Consider the following 18275-nt stretch of genomic DNA (forward strand, 5'->3'; position numbering starts at 1 on the left):
CGACTATGACGATGTGATGAGTCGAACTGGTATTGCGGTATCTTTATGGTAACATGGTTGTTGCTGGTGCTGTTTCTTCTTTGTCACGGTGTTTGATACCAATGACACGCCCGGTGGATGTGTCCCGTTTGAGAGACGCTTGTTGTCTGCTCAACGAGATGTGGAAGGAGAGTAAGGTAGCCCCAAAACACAACCTAACATTCAAAGACGCTGAATGAGACCAGTCGCATTATACGCTTGGATTCCAGACCCATTTGTGTTATCCGTGTTTCACAGCAACATGCAAAGCAAAATCAAGGGAAATGAAGTCCTAGTCTGGATTAACGGCCTAATGCCAGACAACAATCAGTTCTCACTTCCTTCTCCCATACATACTACCCAAGGGTCTCTCTTTTCCACTCTTGTGCGCCGCTTAACCCCCTTTACTGTGTGTCTAAAGACTAGGACAAGTTTGAGGACCATGCCTTCACTGTTGGGAATGTCGGACTGATCAAGATTACATGGAGGCGAGCGGTAGCGGGCGAGAAAAAGAAGGAAAAAAAACAAAAAGGAAGAGAGAGGGGATGCGTTATGCACACGCCCAACGGCAATGGGCGTGGTATTGTACCAGGACTAAAGAACAAATATACACGGATACATTCCTCGCAAGAGGAACATATTCCCAGCCTCCCCGAACCTTCCCGGCTAGACTCACTCCAACCCATCCTTTCCATCTGTCACCAAGACTGATGAGGAAATCGGTCTGTTTTCTGTCCGTCCTATCCTTGGAACTGTGCCCGTTAGGCCCAGGCAAGGTGAGCCGGCAGCAGTTCGTAAAATTCCGTTACTTCCCCACCCACGTTACCATATTCCTGCCCCAATATTCCACTGAAAACCGGCTAAAAAAATTCGACCTGGCCTTTAGTGGTGGGCCTCCTCCTCCTCCTCCTCAACCAGCCAGTCCTCAACCACTGGGGCGGCCTGACCGGCGGCAGCACCCTCCTGTCCCTCGACCTCGACGGCCATGCTCTCGTACTCCTTTAGGCTGGACGCGAGGTCGGCTTCCTCGGGCGACTTGGGGGTCTTGGGCACGCTGAAGGTGGCGACTTGGCCGACTGAGTCGGTCTCCTTGATGGGAGCCGGCTTGTACGCCTTGAGCTCCTTGAGGTAGAGTTCCTGGACGAAATCGGCTGTTTGAAGGGGGATATAATTAGTAAGCGTACTGGCGGGGACGAAGAGAGGTTGTTGGTGAGGTAGGAGAAGATGATTGCTGAGGGGGTTGGATCTTGGTTCGCGTGCGGAGAAGGCGGCGCAACGGCGGTGGTAATCGGTGGCTCTAGTTTTTGAGGATAGTTGTCAAGTTGGAATGTGTGTCTGAGGATTGTGTTGTCCGCGTCCGAAAAGAGTTCCCAGAATCGTTGTCGTCAAGATTGGCAGATCCCTCATGCCAACTTTTACCGTTGATACCGGCCGTTCCGCACGCGAACAAGATTTGAATCTCCGACCAATCAATCAATTCTCCAATGTGTCGATAGACGTACCTCTCCTCGAGACAGTCGGGGCCATGAACGTCCTCGCGGGGACAGCATTGCGCATGGCGAGGCGGGAGACAGCCGCCACGGCCTTGCGAGCGCTCTGCAATAGCAGCCACAATTAGCGATTAGCTCTTCCTCGGTCATGTTGATCAAGCATGACAGCCGACGTTTGCAGCATTAGAAGCGACGAACGATGAATCAAAATTACAACATACCGAAGCCCTGGAAAACATCTTGATTCGATGTGCGGTGTCGCGATTGAACACACCTGAATGGAGAGGGGGGGGGCGAGTGGCAGTCAAAAGCTGCTGAGATAGGTGGAGGTCCGTCGCTGAGAGGTTTTCAAAATCCCCCGGTCAAGGCGGCGTGTGTCCCTCATTCCTTTGGAGGTGAGTGAAGTGGTCCGTGCACTGACTGGGGATTCGGGCGAGACCGGTTGTGATATCACGTGATTCGACAATACTCCCGAGCTTGCCATTAGCCTCCAACCACAGAGCAGATAATAGCTTGGAACCAGGGACGCCTTCTCGTGATTCACTTCATGTGGTCTTCTCTTTATTATTTTTTTACCACAGGGAGACCCGAGGTTCACGTTTTCGGTATCCAAGCTCCCAAGTCACAAGACCGTCCTCCGAAAGAACGCTCAAGAACGCGCCCGACACCCTTGAACCAAGCCGCTTGCTCTCGAATGACCTACGCCAAGACGTTCCAGTTCAAAAAGGAAACATTATTTCGAAACGTCCCACAAACTGCTCACCACCCAAGCCGCCCCATCGTTCATCCCAAGATTTGTGGCGACTCCGGCCTGCTAATACGCTGTTTATGAGCCGGCTATACCGGTGAAAAAATTGAAAACACTTCCCCCCAAGGGCATCAATGCATCCGCAATGGCGATTTCCCCTCCTACGCCCCATGTTCCATCTGGGCCCCGCCGTTCGACTCCTTGGAGCTGTGTCGAGCCGACGTCCCGTCACGAAAGAAAACGCCCGTTTTGTAGCCTATGTACGCCAGGTACACAACACCGGCGCCAACGCCGTATGCGATGACGGGGCCGTTCTCCTCTTTGGCTAATTTGAGGCCCAATCCGCCGTTAATCACACCGAGCGCCATCAGAAGACGGCCCCACCAAATGTGGATATAACTAACCGCTCCTCGGCGGCGAGTCTTGATGAACTGCTGGTGATGTACAAAACCTAGGAAAGGTTGGAGACCTAGCAGCGCGACGACGACGGTTCCGAAAATAGCATGGGGTTGGGTCCACAACTAATGCTTGCTGTTAGCGAAAGATTGAGACGACACCATTGTATGCGCCAACTTACAAATCCGAACTTGTCGGCCGTCACATAGCCCAGAGCAAATCCCGCCCACATCAGACAGAATGCGACGGTTTGGAAGGCAGCGTGCAGCCACCATCTGCCAAGCAATGGCATCACTATTGAGCCCAGGGGATACAATAGCACAAAGACCAGCCCCATGATAGCACCATGTGCCACCAGCATGGTGGGCTTTGCGAACCCGCCTGTTGGGGTAACACCGCCGGGGCTTGAGCCGCCCGAACCACCTGAACCGCCTGGACCGCCGGAACTGCCAGTCCCCGACCCGGATCCAGAACCGCCGCCACCTTCGTTGTTCCGTGACGTGGTGAACGGGTTACTGTCGGAGCTGACGCTTGCCTTAGTTAAATCGACCTTAAACTGGGTGTGGTCGTCGTGGTAAGTGATGGTTGCGGCCTGATCTGTCGTGGCCAGCGATGACCCAGCCTTCCACGCGCCAATCCACCCTGCACTAGTGCTCGCCAAGGACATCTCTCCGCCACTCCAGGACTGACAGTTTGAGCAGACAACATTGGCGGTCATTGTCTCTCCATCGCTGCTGACACCGCTGCCCGCAAGGAGGGTCAAGCGAGCCGCGGTGTCGCTGGTGTCGAACTTCGGCTCGGTGTGTGCTACGCCGGTGCGCGGCGACAAGGTCAGGTTCCCCTTTCCGTCCTGATACATCAGGAAGATGTTGGACCCTGCCATGCTGCTCCCAGTACCAAGTGCTACCCATTGAAAAGACGTAGGGGCTTTGAGCTGGAAATAGATGTTCCCAGAACCAGCATTCGCCGACGAAGTAGGCACAGCAATGCTATAACACAGGCCATTTCCGCCGGACGGGCAGAACTGTACGGGTTCGCTCACGACGGGGCCAGCACCTGCGGTTGCAACTGTGGATTAGCCCATACCCTTTCCCGCAAACAGGTCAGACGTACCCAACAGGGTGGCAGCCAACAAAGGCCAACCAAAACCTCTCATGGTTGCGAACAAGCGGCAGAAGTCGTCCGTCAACGCGCACGCTGTTTCCTTCCCCAAAATCAAAAGTCTCCAGTAATACAAGATGTAATTAACACGACAGGTCCCCGGAGCCTTGGTGACCCAAACACACGCTTCGCGGCTCGATTTTCGTGTGACTTGTGTCGTGTTTGTATCGAGTCTATGTTAGGGAATAATGAGGTGTGTCAAGGAGGATTGATACACACAGACCCTAAAAGGCGATTCAGGAGAGATGAAAAGAAAACCGTTCAGGGCTGTACCCGGCTTATAAAATAGGATGGAAACGACCAAAGGGACCGCGCTCGGTTCCCGAGGGATGATCTCACAAAGTACTGATGCATTGAGGCGCATCGGCAGCTGGCAGGTACCAGCGGCCTCTACTAGTACCAAAACAACCAGCCAGCCTTGTCTGAGGATCGCTCTCTTGGATGTCCGGCGCAGCACAGATCGTCCATGCAGTGCATGGGAGGGGAGCGGCAGGGAACATTGGTTTAATCCCCGGGGCGTGATTTGACATCCGGGGCACAGCATCGATTTGTCGGCATCAACATTTCTCGGCATCAACGCGGCGCCCCCTCCACCATCCCAAGCAGGGACTGCTTTCTCTCGTTGCCATTTTACTTTGAAGAAGCCTAGTTCGAGCCTAGCCATGCAGGCTCCCAACTCGAGTTGTTGTTGGAGCTGTTGGGCGCGAAGGCACAGCCACGCTCTCCAACGCACTTGGCCCGAGTTTGGGTCCGGGAGTTGCCATCTGCAAGAGATAAGTCATTTGAAGTCCGAGATCTGAGTGGCCGTCTCCATTGGTGTGGCGCTTTCAAACGACAGTGTCGTTGTGTCAAGTAGTCAACTAGCCGTCAAGACGGCAGCACGTTCTCTCCTTAACGAGCTCGCCTAAAGTTCCATAAAGCAAATCCCTTCCCCGGAAGGACGTCGATGACCACGAGGCGGGATGCGGGTGGGACGTGGGTTCGTGGGATGAGAGCCCAGGCTTTGGGCCCAAGCCGTTGGCGCATCCAAACACCTAACCAGGCTTGGCTTAGCGCACGGCAATCGCCCACACTTTAACCTTTGATCCCGGACCTCATCTCTTTTTCTTTCACGGGATTGGTGACGCATCCGGGGATTCGAGGTGGGGGGACTCGGGACTCGAGACTCATCAATCCGCCGGCTTGGGTGTATTTTACTCTGTACACGTGTCGCTGTAAGCAACAAATGGATTTACTATGTACGCTGAGGGCCAGCTGAGATCCATCGTTCAAAGTGAAAACCCAGCCCGGCGCCGGGGCTTTTTGGCGATTTTTCCGGGGTCGGTCCCGCGTGTAAGGGGAGAACTTTCACAAGACCCGGGCCAAGACCTGCAAGCACACGGCGTTATCAGACTCGAGTGGATCTGCCGCCCAATTGGCGAGAACCCATCGCCAAACCTCCCCTGCATTACGCAGTCCGTTTCTCCAAGCCCCTGGAATGACGACAGCACCTCTTGGGGTTACCAAACAATGCTTCCCTTGACTTGTTTCATCCCGACGCAAACAGCACAATGATGCGGCTGTGTTCAATAGGAAACGAGCCATTTGTCAGTTTTGCGTAAGGTCTGGGCTTCCCTTGGCACTTGGTGCCTGGCAAATCGGCCCCGGAGCTGGAAGGTGGGGGAATCGCGGATCTCTGTCCGGCACACGTACACGGGAAGCTCCTTGTCTCGCTCATCGAACGACGAAAAACCACCAATCGGTCCTTTACCGAATGCCCAAGCTGTCAGAAGTTCTCGGCTGTTTTAATCACCGCTCTTGTCGTCTCGGTCCCGTCGGTCAAGGAACTAGAAACACAACTACATCCGATTATTGTACTCTGTGGGCGGCCTCCCATCCTAGAAGCGCAGTTGGGCGGGTGAGAATGTTGCTTGCGAAAACGATCGGACGATTGCTACTCGACGGTGCACTTCTCTTGTCTGAGGGAAGGGGCTGCACTTTCTGCTTGTTGGTGATACGTGTGTGCCTTTTGGCGCTCGACGCCGCATGGCTGCTTCAACTGATCACAGCAGTTTATAAATACATAGTGCTTTCTGGAGAAGACTGTTGACTAAAAGCTGACGAAGCCCGCAACCTGGCATATCAGTGCCGCGCTTCTCTCGTCATCTCCAAGCCGCAGAAGTCAGATTCCAAAAGAAAGTGGAATCAATGTTGTTCAGCGTTATAAAGCATGTTCGATAGCGTCAGCTCGTAGCGAGAAGTTCAAACGAAGAAGAAACCCTCCGAAATGATCGTACCAATACTAAATATCGTTCCGCCTGCTAATACATAGTAGTCGAGCCTAGCTATCTAAGAACGGGCTCCAGGGCCTGAAGCCAGCACCTACCACAGTATTCTCAACTATCGTGCCAGGAAAAGCCATCGTCGAGTAACAGCCACTCCCCTATTTGATACCCGGGACTTCGTAACAGGGGCTGAACCACCATTCGGAGTGATGAGGGGTCTTGGCATTCCCTAATAATCACCCTCAAGTATTTGCATCGACCAAATGACAAGAACATCATTTTCTTCGGATTCTTCTGCAGACCTATGCTTTGCGCCGCCGTGCCGCAGTTCTCAATACCTCGACCACCCTACGAGTCACTCGACTAGCACAGGGCAGAACACTGCATGCACTCTAGCAAGCGCCTGATACGGCCCAGGAATTCGAGCTGTGGGGTTTCTTACATGCTGAACTCGCGAAAGACAGAGCCAGGCTTAGTTCAAATGAGGTAGGGGTCTAAAGCGTTGTGAACGATACCTAACTTATACTACACTTCAGATACGGTATGACCGAACACATTGCCACGAAGAGATCAGCCAGGAACGACTTAGAAGAAATATCAAGGTTGATAATACCCTTTAGAAGGTAGATAAAAGGTTGTTTATATAAAAGCTGCACCTGAACGAAGAAGAGGAAATGAAGGATCGAGCGAACCATCCATCAGCTTGGCGATGTCAAATCGCCGACTGTGTCACCCGTTATAAACATGGTGAGGGTCCAGGGCAAGCGACCAACAAGGCCGGTACCAAACCCAAGGGAAGGATAAATAACTCCCGTGTATAAGTTCCCAACGACAACCTCCACGCGAAACATCAAAAAAGAGAAGACCATCGGGCCTACCACTCGGCTCCTCCTCCTCCGGTCCCCCGAGTTCCCAAGTTCCAACCCAGCAAGGTTCTCTGGCCAACTTCTTGATCGCTGGCACAGGCGTCCCATTTCAAGCCGGAATCCGGAACCCATGGCTCTCGAGCAAGCTGCTTGACGCAACAAAGCTGAAGCCGCCGAACGGATCGTCCTTAGCGAGCCCGTCGCCGCCGGCATCGTCCCACGGACCGCCGCTGCGATCACCGTTCATTGCATCCGCAAAACGAGTAACAACAGGGCTCAGGCTGAGCTCGGTGAACTCGGGTGCAAAGTTCTCGGCCAGCTCCGGATCTGTGATGAGAGGCTGGATCGGAGGCTCGAGCTCGCGTGCGGCGAGGAGTTTCCAATCGATCTTGCGGAAGAATCGGTGCTTTTTGATCGTCGCCAGGTCCTTCGGCATGTTGAAGCCGAGGCGTTTGGCAGGGTCCTTGCGCAGCAGGCGAGTAAGCAGATCCTTAGCGTCAGGGCTAAGGAAGAAGGGTAGGGCGAGCTTTTGGCGCACAATGTTGTCCTGGATCTTGGCGTGGTTTGCTCCGCGGAAGGGGGGGTGTCCCGTCATAAGGTCGAACCCCAGCGCCCCCAGCGACCACCAGTCCACGGCCCGGCCGTACTTCTTGCCCTGAATGACCTCAGGCGCCATGTACTCGACTGTGCCGAGTATCGAGTTGCACGCGTCTGAGTCGACAGCAACCTTGGAGAGGCCAAAGTCCGTCAGCAGCAGGTGACCCTCGGAGTCGAGAAGGCAGTTTTCGGGTTTAAGGTCACGGTAAACCACGCCTAGATCGGTATGGAGGTGGGTCAACGCCAGCACCATCTCGGCCATGTAGAACGCCGCCGTGTCCTCGGAGAACATGCGCTCCGTGCTCAAGTGAGTAAACAGCTCGCCGCCCTGACCGTATTCTAGAATCAAGTAGAGCTTCTCCTGGTCCTGAAAAGCGTAATACAGTTTGACGACGAAGGGATGCCGGTTGACGCTCTCTAGAATCTGGCGCTCGGTCTTGGTCTGCTCAACCAGCTTCTTGTGTACGATAAGCGAGGCCTTTTTGAACTGTTTCTGAGCATACAGTCGTCCGGTTGCGCGCTGCTTCACCAACAAGACTGTTCCGTAGGTACCCTTGCCTAGGCATCGAAGAGGCTCAAAATCCTCCGTCGTCATCTTACGACGAGAAGGGACGGGGTCCTCAACGGTGCGACCGTTGGCCTCGCTTTCAAAATCATCCTGCAAATTAATCTCGTACCGGGTGCTGCTCTGGGAAGCTGTATCGTCTTCGCTGCTGAGGCTACTCTCGGTGCGGGTCTTGTAGCCGCTGTCTCGGCCGCAGCTAGCCGTGGTTGTATCGCTAGGGACGGGCGAGCGAAAATTCTCGCTGCACGTCAGAGAGGCAGTGCGGGACGAGGTAGCGGTTGAATTGGCAGTCGATCCAGAGTCGATATGCAATGTATCAAGTTGCATCCGTAGCTTGCTGATGCCGCTTAGGCCGCCCTGAGGGGCCAGAGGGCGTAGAGAGGGGCTGCAATTGGCGCTGACGACATCGTCTATGGCATGGGTCTTTCCCGCCCGCTTTGTGCGGCCCTTCCGAGCCTTCTGCCCAGACTGGGGCGTTGGGAAGGAGTCCGAATCCTCATCGCCAGAGGCTACGGGAGTGCCGTTGAAGCCGCGCACTGTGTTGAGTGCGGTGGGGCCCTTGGAACGCATCGAGCCGCCGTTGCTGATGGCTGCTCGAAACAACGGTTGGTGCCAAAACGGGTGGGTGTGATCCAGTGAAATATATAAACTAAAACGGCTGAATGTGTGCGGTATCGAAATTAATCAGATTTGAGGCGTGATATTCAAGCCTTTCCCCGACGTCGTCCTGCGTCCGCGCGCCTTTCGCTGTTGCTGCTCAGTCCTTTGTGGCTCGGGATCGCACGCATCTGGGACTTGAAAAAAGAAGAAGAGTTGTCTTGATCGTCCGTCTTGATCTGCATTGAGTTATGCTTGGGTTATTGAGGGGTTGCGTTTTGAGTGAATTGATTCGGGCTTGTGGAAAGGAGAAAATGCAAGAGAGCCTGGACAGGTGGCGGGGTGCCAGCAGTTTTATTCACTGAAAGCCGCTTCACATGCGGCGCTGACCTTCAAAGCCCCAGCAAACTGAAAACCTAAAAAAAAAAATTCGTGGGTATTTCATTGGCTGACAGAGTCGCGCTGACTGGGCGCAGATCAGATCTCAGCCCCATCGCCCCAGTTTGGCGCCTGGACAGAGTCCGGGGAAAAAGGCTCCGCATTTTGACCTGCTGTTCTTTCCGAAACCAACAAACATTCAAGGTCTTGGTCGCATGGAGCCGGCAGGATTGTCCCTACCAAATCGATAAATTTTCTGTCATAACATCAGGGATTGGACTCTCTTGTTTTATACTGCTTCAGCTACTTTATTTCGGCGCAACACACTGAAACATATGCAGGAAGAAAGTAAGGTAGCCAATGATACATCCCCAGCTCAGGCCGCCACCTGTTCACAGGGCATCAAGTGGTAATCCTTTTTCATGTTTGTGAAGCAAGAACCTCAAAATTTAGAGAGCTGCCCTGCATGAAATCCAGTGGTGTAAATTGCGAGCAAGATTTCAGGATCACCCAGGTATACCAGATTATAATGGTACATGTTCGTGTACTTCCTACTCACGCTTCTCCGGAACCACTTGGGTCGTCTTATACCGGCAAAACGGGGGTTAGGGTTATCTATGTCAACTGAACAGCCACGGACCTGCCAGTGCGCTAACAGCGCCCCACCACCTAAAAGTCTCCAAAACGCGGTCCATCAAAAGAGCTTCACCAATACGCAGTAGCCTCAAGAATAGGTTTTCAGCAACGACGCCCCGAAAATGATGCACCCGTCCCGCCGAGCGTACGTGGAGGAGGCTGAGCCCGAGGTTAGTACGCTTGGTTTACTTTCGATGTTTCGTTCTCTGAATCTTTACAGCCCATCGAGAGCTAACACGCGGTTTCATGCATAGCACCAAGGAGGCGGCATTGACATCAACTCCATCCGTGAGCGCATTTCCCAATACCCGATATGACCGGTTTCATTTTGCTAATATATACGATAGCTATCGACCGCGACTATGACATCCCTGGAGCTGGGGCCGGCATTGCCCCGGAGAAGGCGTCTGCGCTTCTCTCGCAGTTCGAGAGGAAGCGACTGGCAGCAACCATTGCCGTTCCGACCGACGACGGGCGAGTGCGCGCGAAACTTCGAGAGCTTGGACGGCCGGTCACACTCTTTGGGGAGGGCCCCGCGGACCGACGTGACAGATTACGGGAGCTTTTGACCGAACAAGCACATACTCAACAAGCGGGCGGGCAGGAAGGTGCAGATGTGGACATGCAGGATGTTGACGCGGAGGAGGACGAGGAGGCCGAGGAAGGGGAGGAAGAATTCTACTCGAGGGGAACTGATGAACTCCTCCAAGCACGGATAAACATCGCTCAATATTCGATACCGAGAGCAAAGAAGCGTATCGGTTTTCAAAAGAAGGAGGCAACAATCTCTTTACGCGCACACGCCAAGTTTCGGAAAGAGGTAAAGGATCGACTCCAGACATTTGAACTTCAGGGCAGCCAGACGGCGGGAGACCGTCATGTGTCCATGACCAGGATATCGCCAAACGGGAAAATGGTAGCCACGGGTAACTGGGGTGGGCAGGTCAAACTTATCGATATCCCAACACTCGAACCGAAACGGACATTGAGGGGTCATACGAACAAGATCAGCGGTCTCGCCTGGATGCCTGGAGCAACTTTACCGGAGAGCAACGTCTCGGAAGAGACTGTCAACTTAGCATCGGGAGGCGCGGAAGGGCAAATCCATTTATGGTCATTATCGCAGGACACGCCGCTTTCGACACTGTCGGGGCACTCGCAGCGGGTATGCCGGGTAGAATTCCACCCTTCTGGGAAGTACCTGGCATCCGCCTCCGAAGACACCTCGTGGAGGTTCTGGGATGTCGAGACCACCACGGAGCTGCTCTTACAAGAGGGCCACTCGCGTGGGGTATACGCAGTGAGCTTCAACACGGACGGGTCCCTGTTGGCTAGCGCTGGTCTGGACAGCGTCGGCCGGATCTGGGACTTGCGCTCTGGTCGGACGGTCATGATCCTTGACGGCGGCGCTGACGGCCACATCAAACCCATCTACGGCCTCGACTGGGGCTCAGACGGCCACCGGGTGCTCACAGCTTCTGCCGACGGCTGGATCAAGTGCTGGGACGTGAGAAAGGTCCAGCGCTCGGGGGGCATTGGCGCACATACGAGCGCCGTGTCCGACGTAAGGTGGTTCAAGGGGCTCGACGACCCTGTGGATGGCATTCCCCCAGGCGAAGACGAGAAAGGTTTCCAAATTCCCAAGAAGTCGGGGACTTTTTTGGTCTCTGCCGGCTTCGACCACAAAGTCAACATTTTCTCGGCTGACGACTGGGGCTTAGTCCAGTCGCTCTCAGGGCACACAGGGCCTGTGGCTAGCGTGGACGTGAGTAGGGATGGGAGATGGATAGTGAGCGGTGGGCATGACCGAACGGTCAAGCTCTGGGGGCGGAACGACTCGACAGGAATGTTCGACGACTAGGTAGGCTTGGGATCGGAGGGGCGCCCGAGGAATACGGATACCTAAGGCGGAAACAAACTAGACCAGATACCCAAATCCGCGATACGTGCACTTGTATCATTTGTGGTACCCATGGACCTCCGTCCCTATTGTTAGAACTGACCCGAGTTTCTTATTGTTTCGCGACTGACATCTTTGTTCCTAAAATATTGAAAACAGTGCAAAATGCGACAATAGGGAACCCCTCGTGCCGTGCCAAGATGCGCCCCCGTGTCCGCCCCCACATCGCCAAAGCCGGCTCCACATGCCCGTTTCTCGGGCATGCGCTGCCAAGCCTCACATTGCATGGCTACTCTGCGACACCTCGCGCTCTCTTTCGCGCCAACTTGAAGTGCTTGCATCTCTTCATCCCGTCAACCCATGATCGCGACGGTTCATTTCCACCACACCATCAATGCGACCAATATTCCCTACCATTCTCTACACAGAGAACCACTAAGCTTCGAGGGCTAGCCGATTGCCCACCCACCATTTCCCAGCCCAGTAAATACAAAAAAGGACGCCAACCGCCGGAAGAAACCATGTCGAGCATCGACCGATACCGACCGCTGCGAGAGGGCTATCAGCCCCCATCGCTCCCCGCGAAACCACTCCCAGCAGCTGTCGACCGCGTCTCCAAATCTCCATCCCGACGCCGCGATATCCCCCCCGCCGTTCCCTCCCCGCCGACACACACATCCCGGACTTCGCCGCCCAGACCGCACTCGCGCCGCAGCGCACCATCACCCACGCAGCAGCCGTCAAGCCCGGCCCGAGGGCCACAGCCGTGGCCAAATCAGTGGTTCTTCACTGCTGATGAAGTCGCCAGCACGCCGAGCATCGTCGAGGGTCTGTCACTCACCGAGGACAGGCTCAGGAGGGCTAAGGGAGTGAACTTCATCTACCAGGCTGGGATCCTACTAGAGCTGCCGCAGATCACGCTGTGGGTTGCCGGTGTGTTCTTCCACAGGTTTTACATGCGCTACAGCATGATAGAACAAAAGGGGGGCATTCACCACTACGTAAGAGATCACCTTCCCGTCCTTAGCTCGGGTGTAGCCACACATTTCTCCTAGCTATGGTTACATTGGCGTGCTAACGATTCTTTTGTTCTCTGCGCCCAGAACATCGCCGCCACCGCGCTGTTCCTGGCTAATAAAACGGAAGAGAACTGCCGCAAGACCAAGGACCTCATCATCGCCGTAGCCAAGGTGGCGCAGAAGAACACGAAACTCATCATCGACGAGCAGAGCAAGGAATACTGGAAGTGGCGCGACAGCATCCTGGCGTACGAGGAGTTGATGCTGGAGGCCCTCACGTTTGACCTTCTGGTGGACAACCCGTACGTGCGGCTGCACGACTACATGGGCCAGCTTGAGCTCCTGCACAACAAGACATTACGGGACTCGGCGTGGGCTTTCTGCAACGACGCCTGCTTAACGGTGTTGCCACTACTCCTGAATGCGCGGGACGTGGCTATCGCGGCCATCTTCTTCGCCTCGTCCGTCACGCAGGAGAAAATCGACGATGTCGCCGGTGACGCCTGGTGGCACCACCTCAAGGGCAGCGAGACGCTGACGATACGTGCTGTCCAGCTGATGACCGATTTCTACAAAGAGAATCCCTTGCGCAAGCAAGACTCCAAGGTGCCCGGGTCGCCCGTCTTCAACCTCGAGAGCACCCGACGCCGCGGTGAGCTCAGCCTTAGCCAGATGGACCTCGACTCGAGCCAATACGGCAACACACCCACCCCGCTCGGGCCCGATGGCCACCGCGCCGGCACACAGAGCCCCTACAGCCGCGTCTCGGCGCCTCGCGAGAATGGTCGCGAGGGCAGCAGCGCCACGGTTGCCATTAAGCCAGAGGAGCCGGTTGATTCACTAGCCGCTCTCAAGGCAACGGCTGAGCTGCCGTCAGACGAGCAAGAGCAACAACAACCCAGCAGTAATATTAATAATAATTTCACCAACGGCGACTCGGACGCGGCCCTTAAGAAGGCAGCGAACCACCTCTCGACGCACGAGCACGGTCGGGAAGGCGAGCTGTTGGATCCGAACAGTACTCTTAACGAGAATTCAGGAACTGACGGCAATGGGGGTGGATTAGTCTCGCCACGGATCGGCAAAAGGCGGAGTGAGGACCCTGAAGGATTGGAGGAGCGTGAGGCAAAGAGGATCAAGTTGGACGACGACGAGGATGAGGGGGAGATCAAGGGGTCATGATTCTCTCTCCCCACTTATTTCCTCTTCTCTTTCACTTCTTTTGGTCGTATTCACCTTTTATGTTTCGTTTCTAGCTGTGGATTTTGAGCAAAGCGTCAATAGCCAGCCGATAAACCGTCGTCGATGATGGGCCACAGGTCTTGAGGGCTGTTGGCCTACGGGGGCGGAGCGAACTCTAGAGAGTGTTCGGTCACGACAACGGTTTTATCTCTTCTTTTTTCGGGGCGGTTTGGTGAGCCTCTGGGACATTTGGGGGGTTTTTAAGACACGGAGCAGCGCTACTGGTGATGGTTCACTGACCTCGCAATTGGTGTTTGTACATAAAACGTTTCTATTCGTCTCTGGTCCCAAGTTTTGCTGGGATGTGGGCCACGTTTATGGTACTCATTTACTATCGTTGAATGTCTCTCATGACAGCCGTGACCAAGCAAAGTATGAGTGGGGGAGGAGAATGAAGGTGGGAGGGCAGCCGGGATAACAATGGGCAATGAAATACCATGTTTCGTGGGTTACAGGAGCATCCATCAAAAAGGGCGGCAGCGACAGCAATCAAACGAACATTGAGTATCTTCTTCAACACACCCCCTCTTGAATATCTCTCCCGGCCTCACCAAGTGATGTATTTCACCTAATTACATATCCCTCCTCACCCCCTTCTTATCCTCCAAATAATCCACCAAATCCAGCATATTCCCACATGCCATCATCTCCGTCCTCTCCGCCTTGCTCAGCAGCGCGCTCTTGTTCGGTCCCATCCCCGGTGCACACATCTCGCTCAGATGGTGCAGCACCAGCTTGAAGGGCAGCGGACACCGCGCCACGTTGTTGAGAAAGGCCTCGACCGCTTCCCACGGGCAGGCGTCGTGGCCGGCGTAGAGGGCTGGGTTGGCAAGGATGGCGCGGGCTGACATGAGACCTGCGAGTTTGGGGAGATGTGCGAGGATGGGAGCGTCGGAAGATACCGCGGGAAGGGCAGGTGTTGGGGGCATTGTGATGGTGATGGTATCCGTGGTGGTGAACGTTGGGCTGGGATGTAGGAGGGGCGAGGTGAAGGGGAGGGCGCTGAGGGCAAAGACGTCGCCGGAGAGGAGGATGGGGACGCGGTCGCCAAATGTTGAAGTCAAGATCTCGAGGGCTTCGATGTTGATGGGGGTGCTGGATGGGGTGGAGCGTGTTCGCGGGTGGATGGTCAGCCAGTCGATGTGACGGTCTTGGTCGGGGCCCAGGACAGTGGTGATGAAGTCTATTGTTTTTCTGATTTTGGTCAGTTTCCATGTTCAGGGGTGGAGTGAGAGTTGGTTTAGATAAACCTACCGCAAGTCCTTATGCACCCTAATCTTAACACTCACACTTTTCCCTTTGGGATTGTCAATATCCTTCTCCTTACCGACGCCCCATCCGTCTCGGCGGAGTTGGTCCCTCGTCTCGACGACCATATCCCGCACCAACTCCCTTTTCTCCATAAGAGCAGCACCCAAGGTCTCAGCGCAAGCCCATGATTGGGGGCAACCACAGTTGAGATCGACTCCACTAGAAAATGGCACGACAAGAGACGAGGCTCTCGCTAATTCCTGTGGCACATTGGCGCCGAACTGTACAATCGTGGGAGGTTGAGGGCCTTTGGTGGATATTGTGAAGTCTTGGGAAGAGTTAGCGGGCGATTCAAGGGAAGACTACTATAAAATAATAAAACTAAACAAACCGCTATCTCGGGCAAAACGATTCCTGTTGAACTCCTTAGCTAATACCATGGGAGTCCAGCATAAGTCTGTGCCGTAGGCAAACACAGTTTGTCGAAAGGCGAGCTAGAACCTGTTAGGGGGCTGAGAAGTAAGAAAGGGTATAGCCGATATGAATTACTTTGCTATAGCGCACCATTGGCGCAGATGTGTAGAGTAACCTTTTTTCATTTTTTGCGATATTGAATAGTTTCAGGGGGCTAGTCAAAGTTTGAGTTAAAAGCAGGAACCTGAGAAAATCACTAGGAAAAATTACTGACTGGGCAAGCTCAAGATCCGGTATGTTAGCCATCCTTGGGGGTTACCTTCCATATAGTAGATATCTTGAATTTATAAGAGTGTCGTGTGTAACTTTAGGTAGTCGGGTATGGTAAATAATTCGGTAGGTAGAGAGGAAGGCGGTTGATAGGTTGGAGAGAACCCGGAGATGGAAACTGAAAGTACCTACTGCAGTACTGCTTGCCCCACCAAGGGCGTCGAGTCTCGTTTCCTGCCGTCAACCTCACCTCTGTGTATCTTGAACTTGCATAACACCATGCCATGCAAGTTCGTCTAGCACGAGAAGCCGTGTCATTGACTGATCTTCTCTAGTCCCATCATATCAAGACTAAATTCCAGAGTCAACTGCTGTCCTCGTTGCAGAACCCACAGCTCGTTTTCCCAAAGGCAGTCACTGTGGAACATGGACAACTTACAGCACTTGTCATTCAATATTTGATGCGGCCCGTGTACCCGTGCATTTCCATAACTTGGTCCCAAGGCCCGTTCGCAGGACGAAGGGGGTTATGATAAATTACACGTGTAAACAGCTAGGAATCCGAACCCGGTCTCTGGAAGACAACAGGGGCTAAAAATAGGTGCTTGGTCAATTTATGGATAATAATCTGCGTCTTGCGTGCAGCTTCTTAATATCTGGACCGGGAAAATCGACAATTAGCTGAGACACAATGGCTGCATCATTTCCGCGGCACAGCGACGGCAAAGTGTGGCGAGCAGCGGACGTAGTACAAGGAAAAGCAATGTTAGTTGTTGCTGATACTGGAAGGATCGGAGGATATCCTTCCTGAGCCTATTGTGATTATGTGTGCAGTAGGCAAGCTAAGGCGGAAATAATCGAACCAAGGAAGCCTGAAAGACTCGAGTTGTGTGACGGCGTTGCGTGTGATGAACAAAGAGGAAAGAACGACCCTTAACACCGAGACAAACGTAAAAGGGCGCCATTACTCTTTCCGCCAAAGCGAGTCTTCTTGATCCCTACCTCTCCCAAAAGCCACTAGGAGCAACATCAGCTTCGCCCAAGAGAGCCCTTCTCGACCCATCAACTTCAATTTATAGCCCCCATCACCCAATAACCACTACAACCCGCCGACATGAAGTTCTCCGCCCTGAGCCTATCTCTCCTCGCCTCTGTCGGCCTGGCAACCCCGGTACGCCGTGATGTTGCTCAGTCGGTCTACACTCTGCGCCTGTCCTCGTAAGCCATCAACCAACCCACCTTCCCTTGGAAATAAACAAGAATGGAGTCAAATGCCTCCGTCCACGAACCACCCCATTAACCCCACCACCCCACATTCTAGTACCAACCAGCAACTCGACGGTCTCTACCTCACCGCTGCTGAGGCTACCGCTGCCGACGAGTCCACCGGTAGCACCATAACCCTAAGTGTCTACACCTCTTCGCACCAGGGGCCTACCCCTCCTGCTGTCAAGTTCTACCCGGTGGCGAACCCCTCGACCAAGCTCAACGAGCTGCACACCGCTGGGGACAACGACGACGGGAGCACCCTTGCCGTGGTCGGTAGCAATGGTTTATTGGACTTTTCTCTTCTCGTCGACCCCCACAGCGTCGAGTTGCCCGATGGCACCACTGCCGACTGGACGTCGTTTGCGCTGCAGGACGAGGGCGCCAGCCGTGACGATGGCACGGTCGAGTATGCCGGCCAGGACGGTGGCAGTTCGAAGGGTAACTGGGTTGCGTTCCCCGTGGGCGGCGCGGAGGAGCAGTGGACTGTGAAGTGGAAGGATGGTGAGTCCGTTTCCTCTAAGTCGAGCCCCTTGTCCCCTTCCTGAAACCGGGGAGCCTGGCGATGGAGAGACGAGACTAACGAAGAGATACGTAGAAACCGCGTGGACCACCAGCAACTGGATGCCGGTGGATGTCGTGTACGAGCTTATCAAGAATGAGTAGTGTCATTCGCTGACTAGGTGTTGAGGCAGGGCGGAAATGGAGCAAAAAAGCAGCTGAGCCCCTGGATGGAGGCTCAAACCCATCTGCTGGCTGGTATTTCCCCTAGGGTTGCGCTGCACCTGTCGGTTAACCATGTAGCTATGTTTCTTTCTTTCCATAAAAGTCCCTTTCTGTTGCCGGAGCAGAGCTGTTCGACTTACACCTCCACCTGTTGCAGGATGTTGTGAAACACGACCTCGTTTGAACAATTGCTTCGTATTTGTAAGGGCCGCATGGAACCTGAAAACCATCCGTCCATCCATCCTAGAGCTGTTATTGTGACAGGCAAACTCCGACCATGCAGGAGACCAGGATAAGTTTACACTCTACCGCGTCCGATTGAATTTTTGGGACTCACTAATACCGCCATCACCCCCGCCGGCTCTGGGCCTCCCAAGAACCCTGCCCGTTTCTTAATCATTCTTGACACAAACACCTACACTACTCCCACACTATACACTTTCCAAGCTCAGTATCGGATTCTCAAATCCC

The 18275-nt window shown here is 54.1% G+C and overlaps 5 protein-coding genes across 5 annotated transcripts; 2 read left to right on the top strand and 3 right to left on the bottom strand.

The window, feature by feature from the left end:
- Window positions 1-900: 900 nt before the first annotated feature.
- On the bottom strand, window positions 901-3697 carry C8A04DRAFT_11479 (putative carbohydrate binding protein; the record flags this gene model as incomplete). The annotated part of the gene is made up of 5 exons (XM_062776990.1): window positions 901-1169; window positions 1521-1614; window positions 1948-2062; window positions 2422-2777; window positions 2834-3697. Coding segments are annotated over 5 exons (1698 nt in total), but the record flags the coding sequence as incomplete, so codon positions are not given.
- A 3355-nt stretch (window positions 3698-7052) lies between these two features.
- C8A04DRAFT_11527 (kinase-like domain-containing protein) lies at window positions 7053-8675 on the bottom strand (the record flags this gene model as incomplete). The annotated part of the gene is made up of 1 exon (XM_062777004.1): window positions 7053-8675. The coding sequence occupies one exon, from the start codon at window positions 8673-8675 to the stop codon at window positions 7053-7055; it is 1623 nt and encodes a 540-aa protein (XP_062637725.1).
- Window positions 8676-9838: 1163 nt separating this feature from the next.
- Window positions 9839-13817, top strand: C8A04DRAFT_36608 (WD40-repeat-containing domain protein; the record flags this gene model as incomplete). The annotated part of the gene is made up of 9 exons (XM_062783578.1): window positions 9839-9886; window positions 9971-10004; window positions 10064-10536; window positions 10570-11564; window positions 11794-11828; window positions 12070-12099; window positions 12133-12617; window positions 12720-13287; window positions 13513-13817. The coding sequence occupies 9 exons, from the start codon at window positions 9839-9841 to the stop codon at window positions 13815-13817; spliced, it is 2973 nt and encodes a 990-aa protein (XP_062637726.1).
- Window positions 13818-14449: 632 nt separating this feature from the next.
- On the bottom strand, window positions 14450-15848 carry C8A04DRAFT_36610 (tRNA-dihydrouridine synthase; the record flags this gene model as incomplete). Its single annotated transcript, XM_062783579.1, has 5 exons — window positions 14450-15071; window positions 15132-15456; window positions 15520-15622; window positions 15678-15786; window positions 15817-15848. 5 exons carry the CDS (start codon window positions 15846-15848, stop codon window positions 14450-14452), a joined length of 1191 nt encoding a protein of 396 aa, XP_062637727.1.
- Window positions 15849-16926: 1078 nt separating this feature from the next.
- C8A04DRAFT_27811 (uncharacterized protein) lies at window positions 16927-17744 on the top strand (the record flags this gene model as incomplete). Its single annotated transcript, XM_062780418.1, has 3 exons — window positions 16927-17030; window positions 17134-17582; window positions 17677-17744. The coding sequence occupies 3 exons, from the start codon at window positions 16927-16929 to the stop codon at window positions 17742-17744; spliced, it is 621 nt and encodes a 206-aa protein (XP_062637728.1).
- Window positions 17745-18275: the final 531 nt, after the last annotated feature.

Source organism: Dichotomopilus funicola, assembly GCF_033296635.1.
Source record: "Dichotomopilus funicola strain CBS 141.50 unplaced genomic scaffold C8A04scaffold_24, whole genome shotgun sequence".
NCBI lineage: Eukaryota > Fungi > Ascomycota > Sordariomycetes > Sordariales > Chaetomiaceae > Dichotomopilus > Dichotomopilus funicola.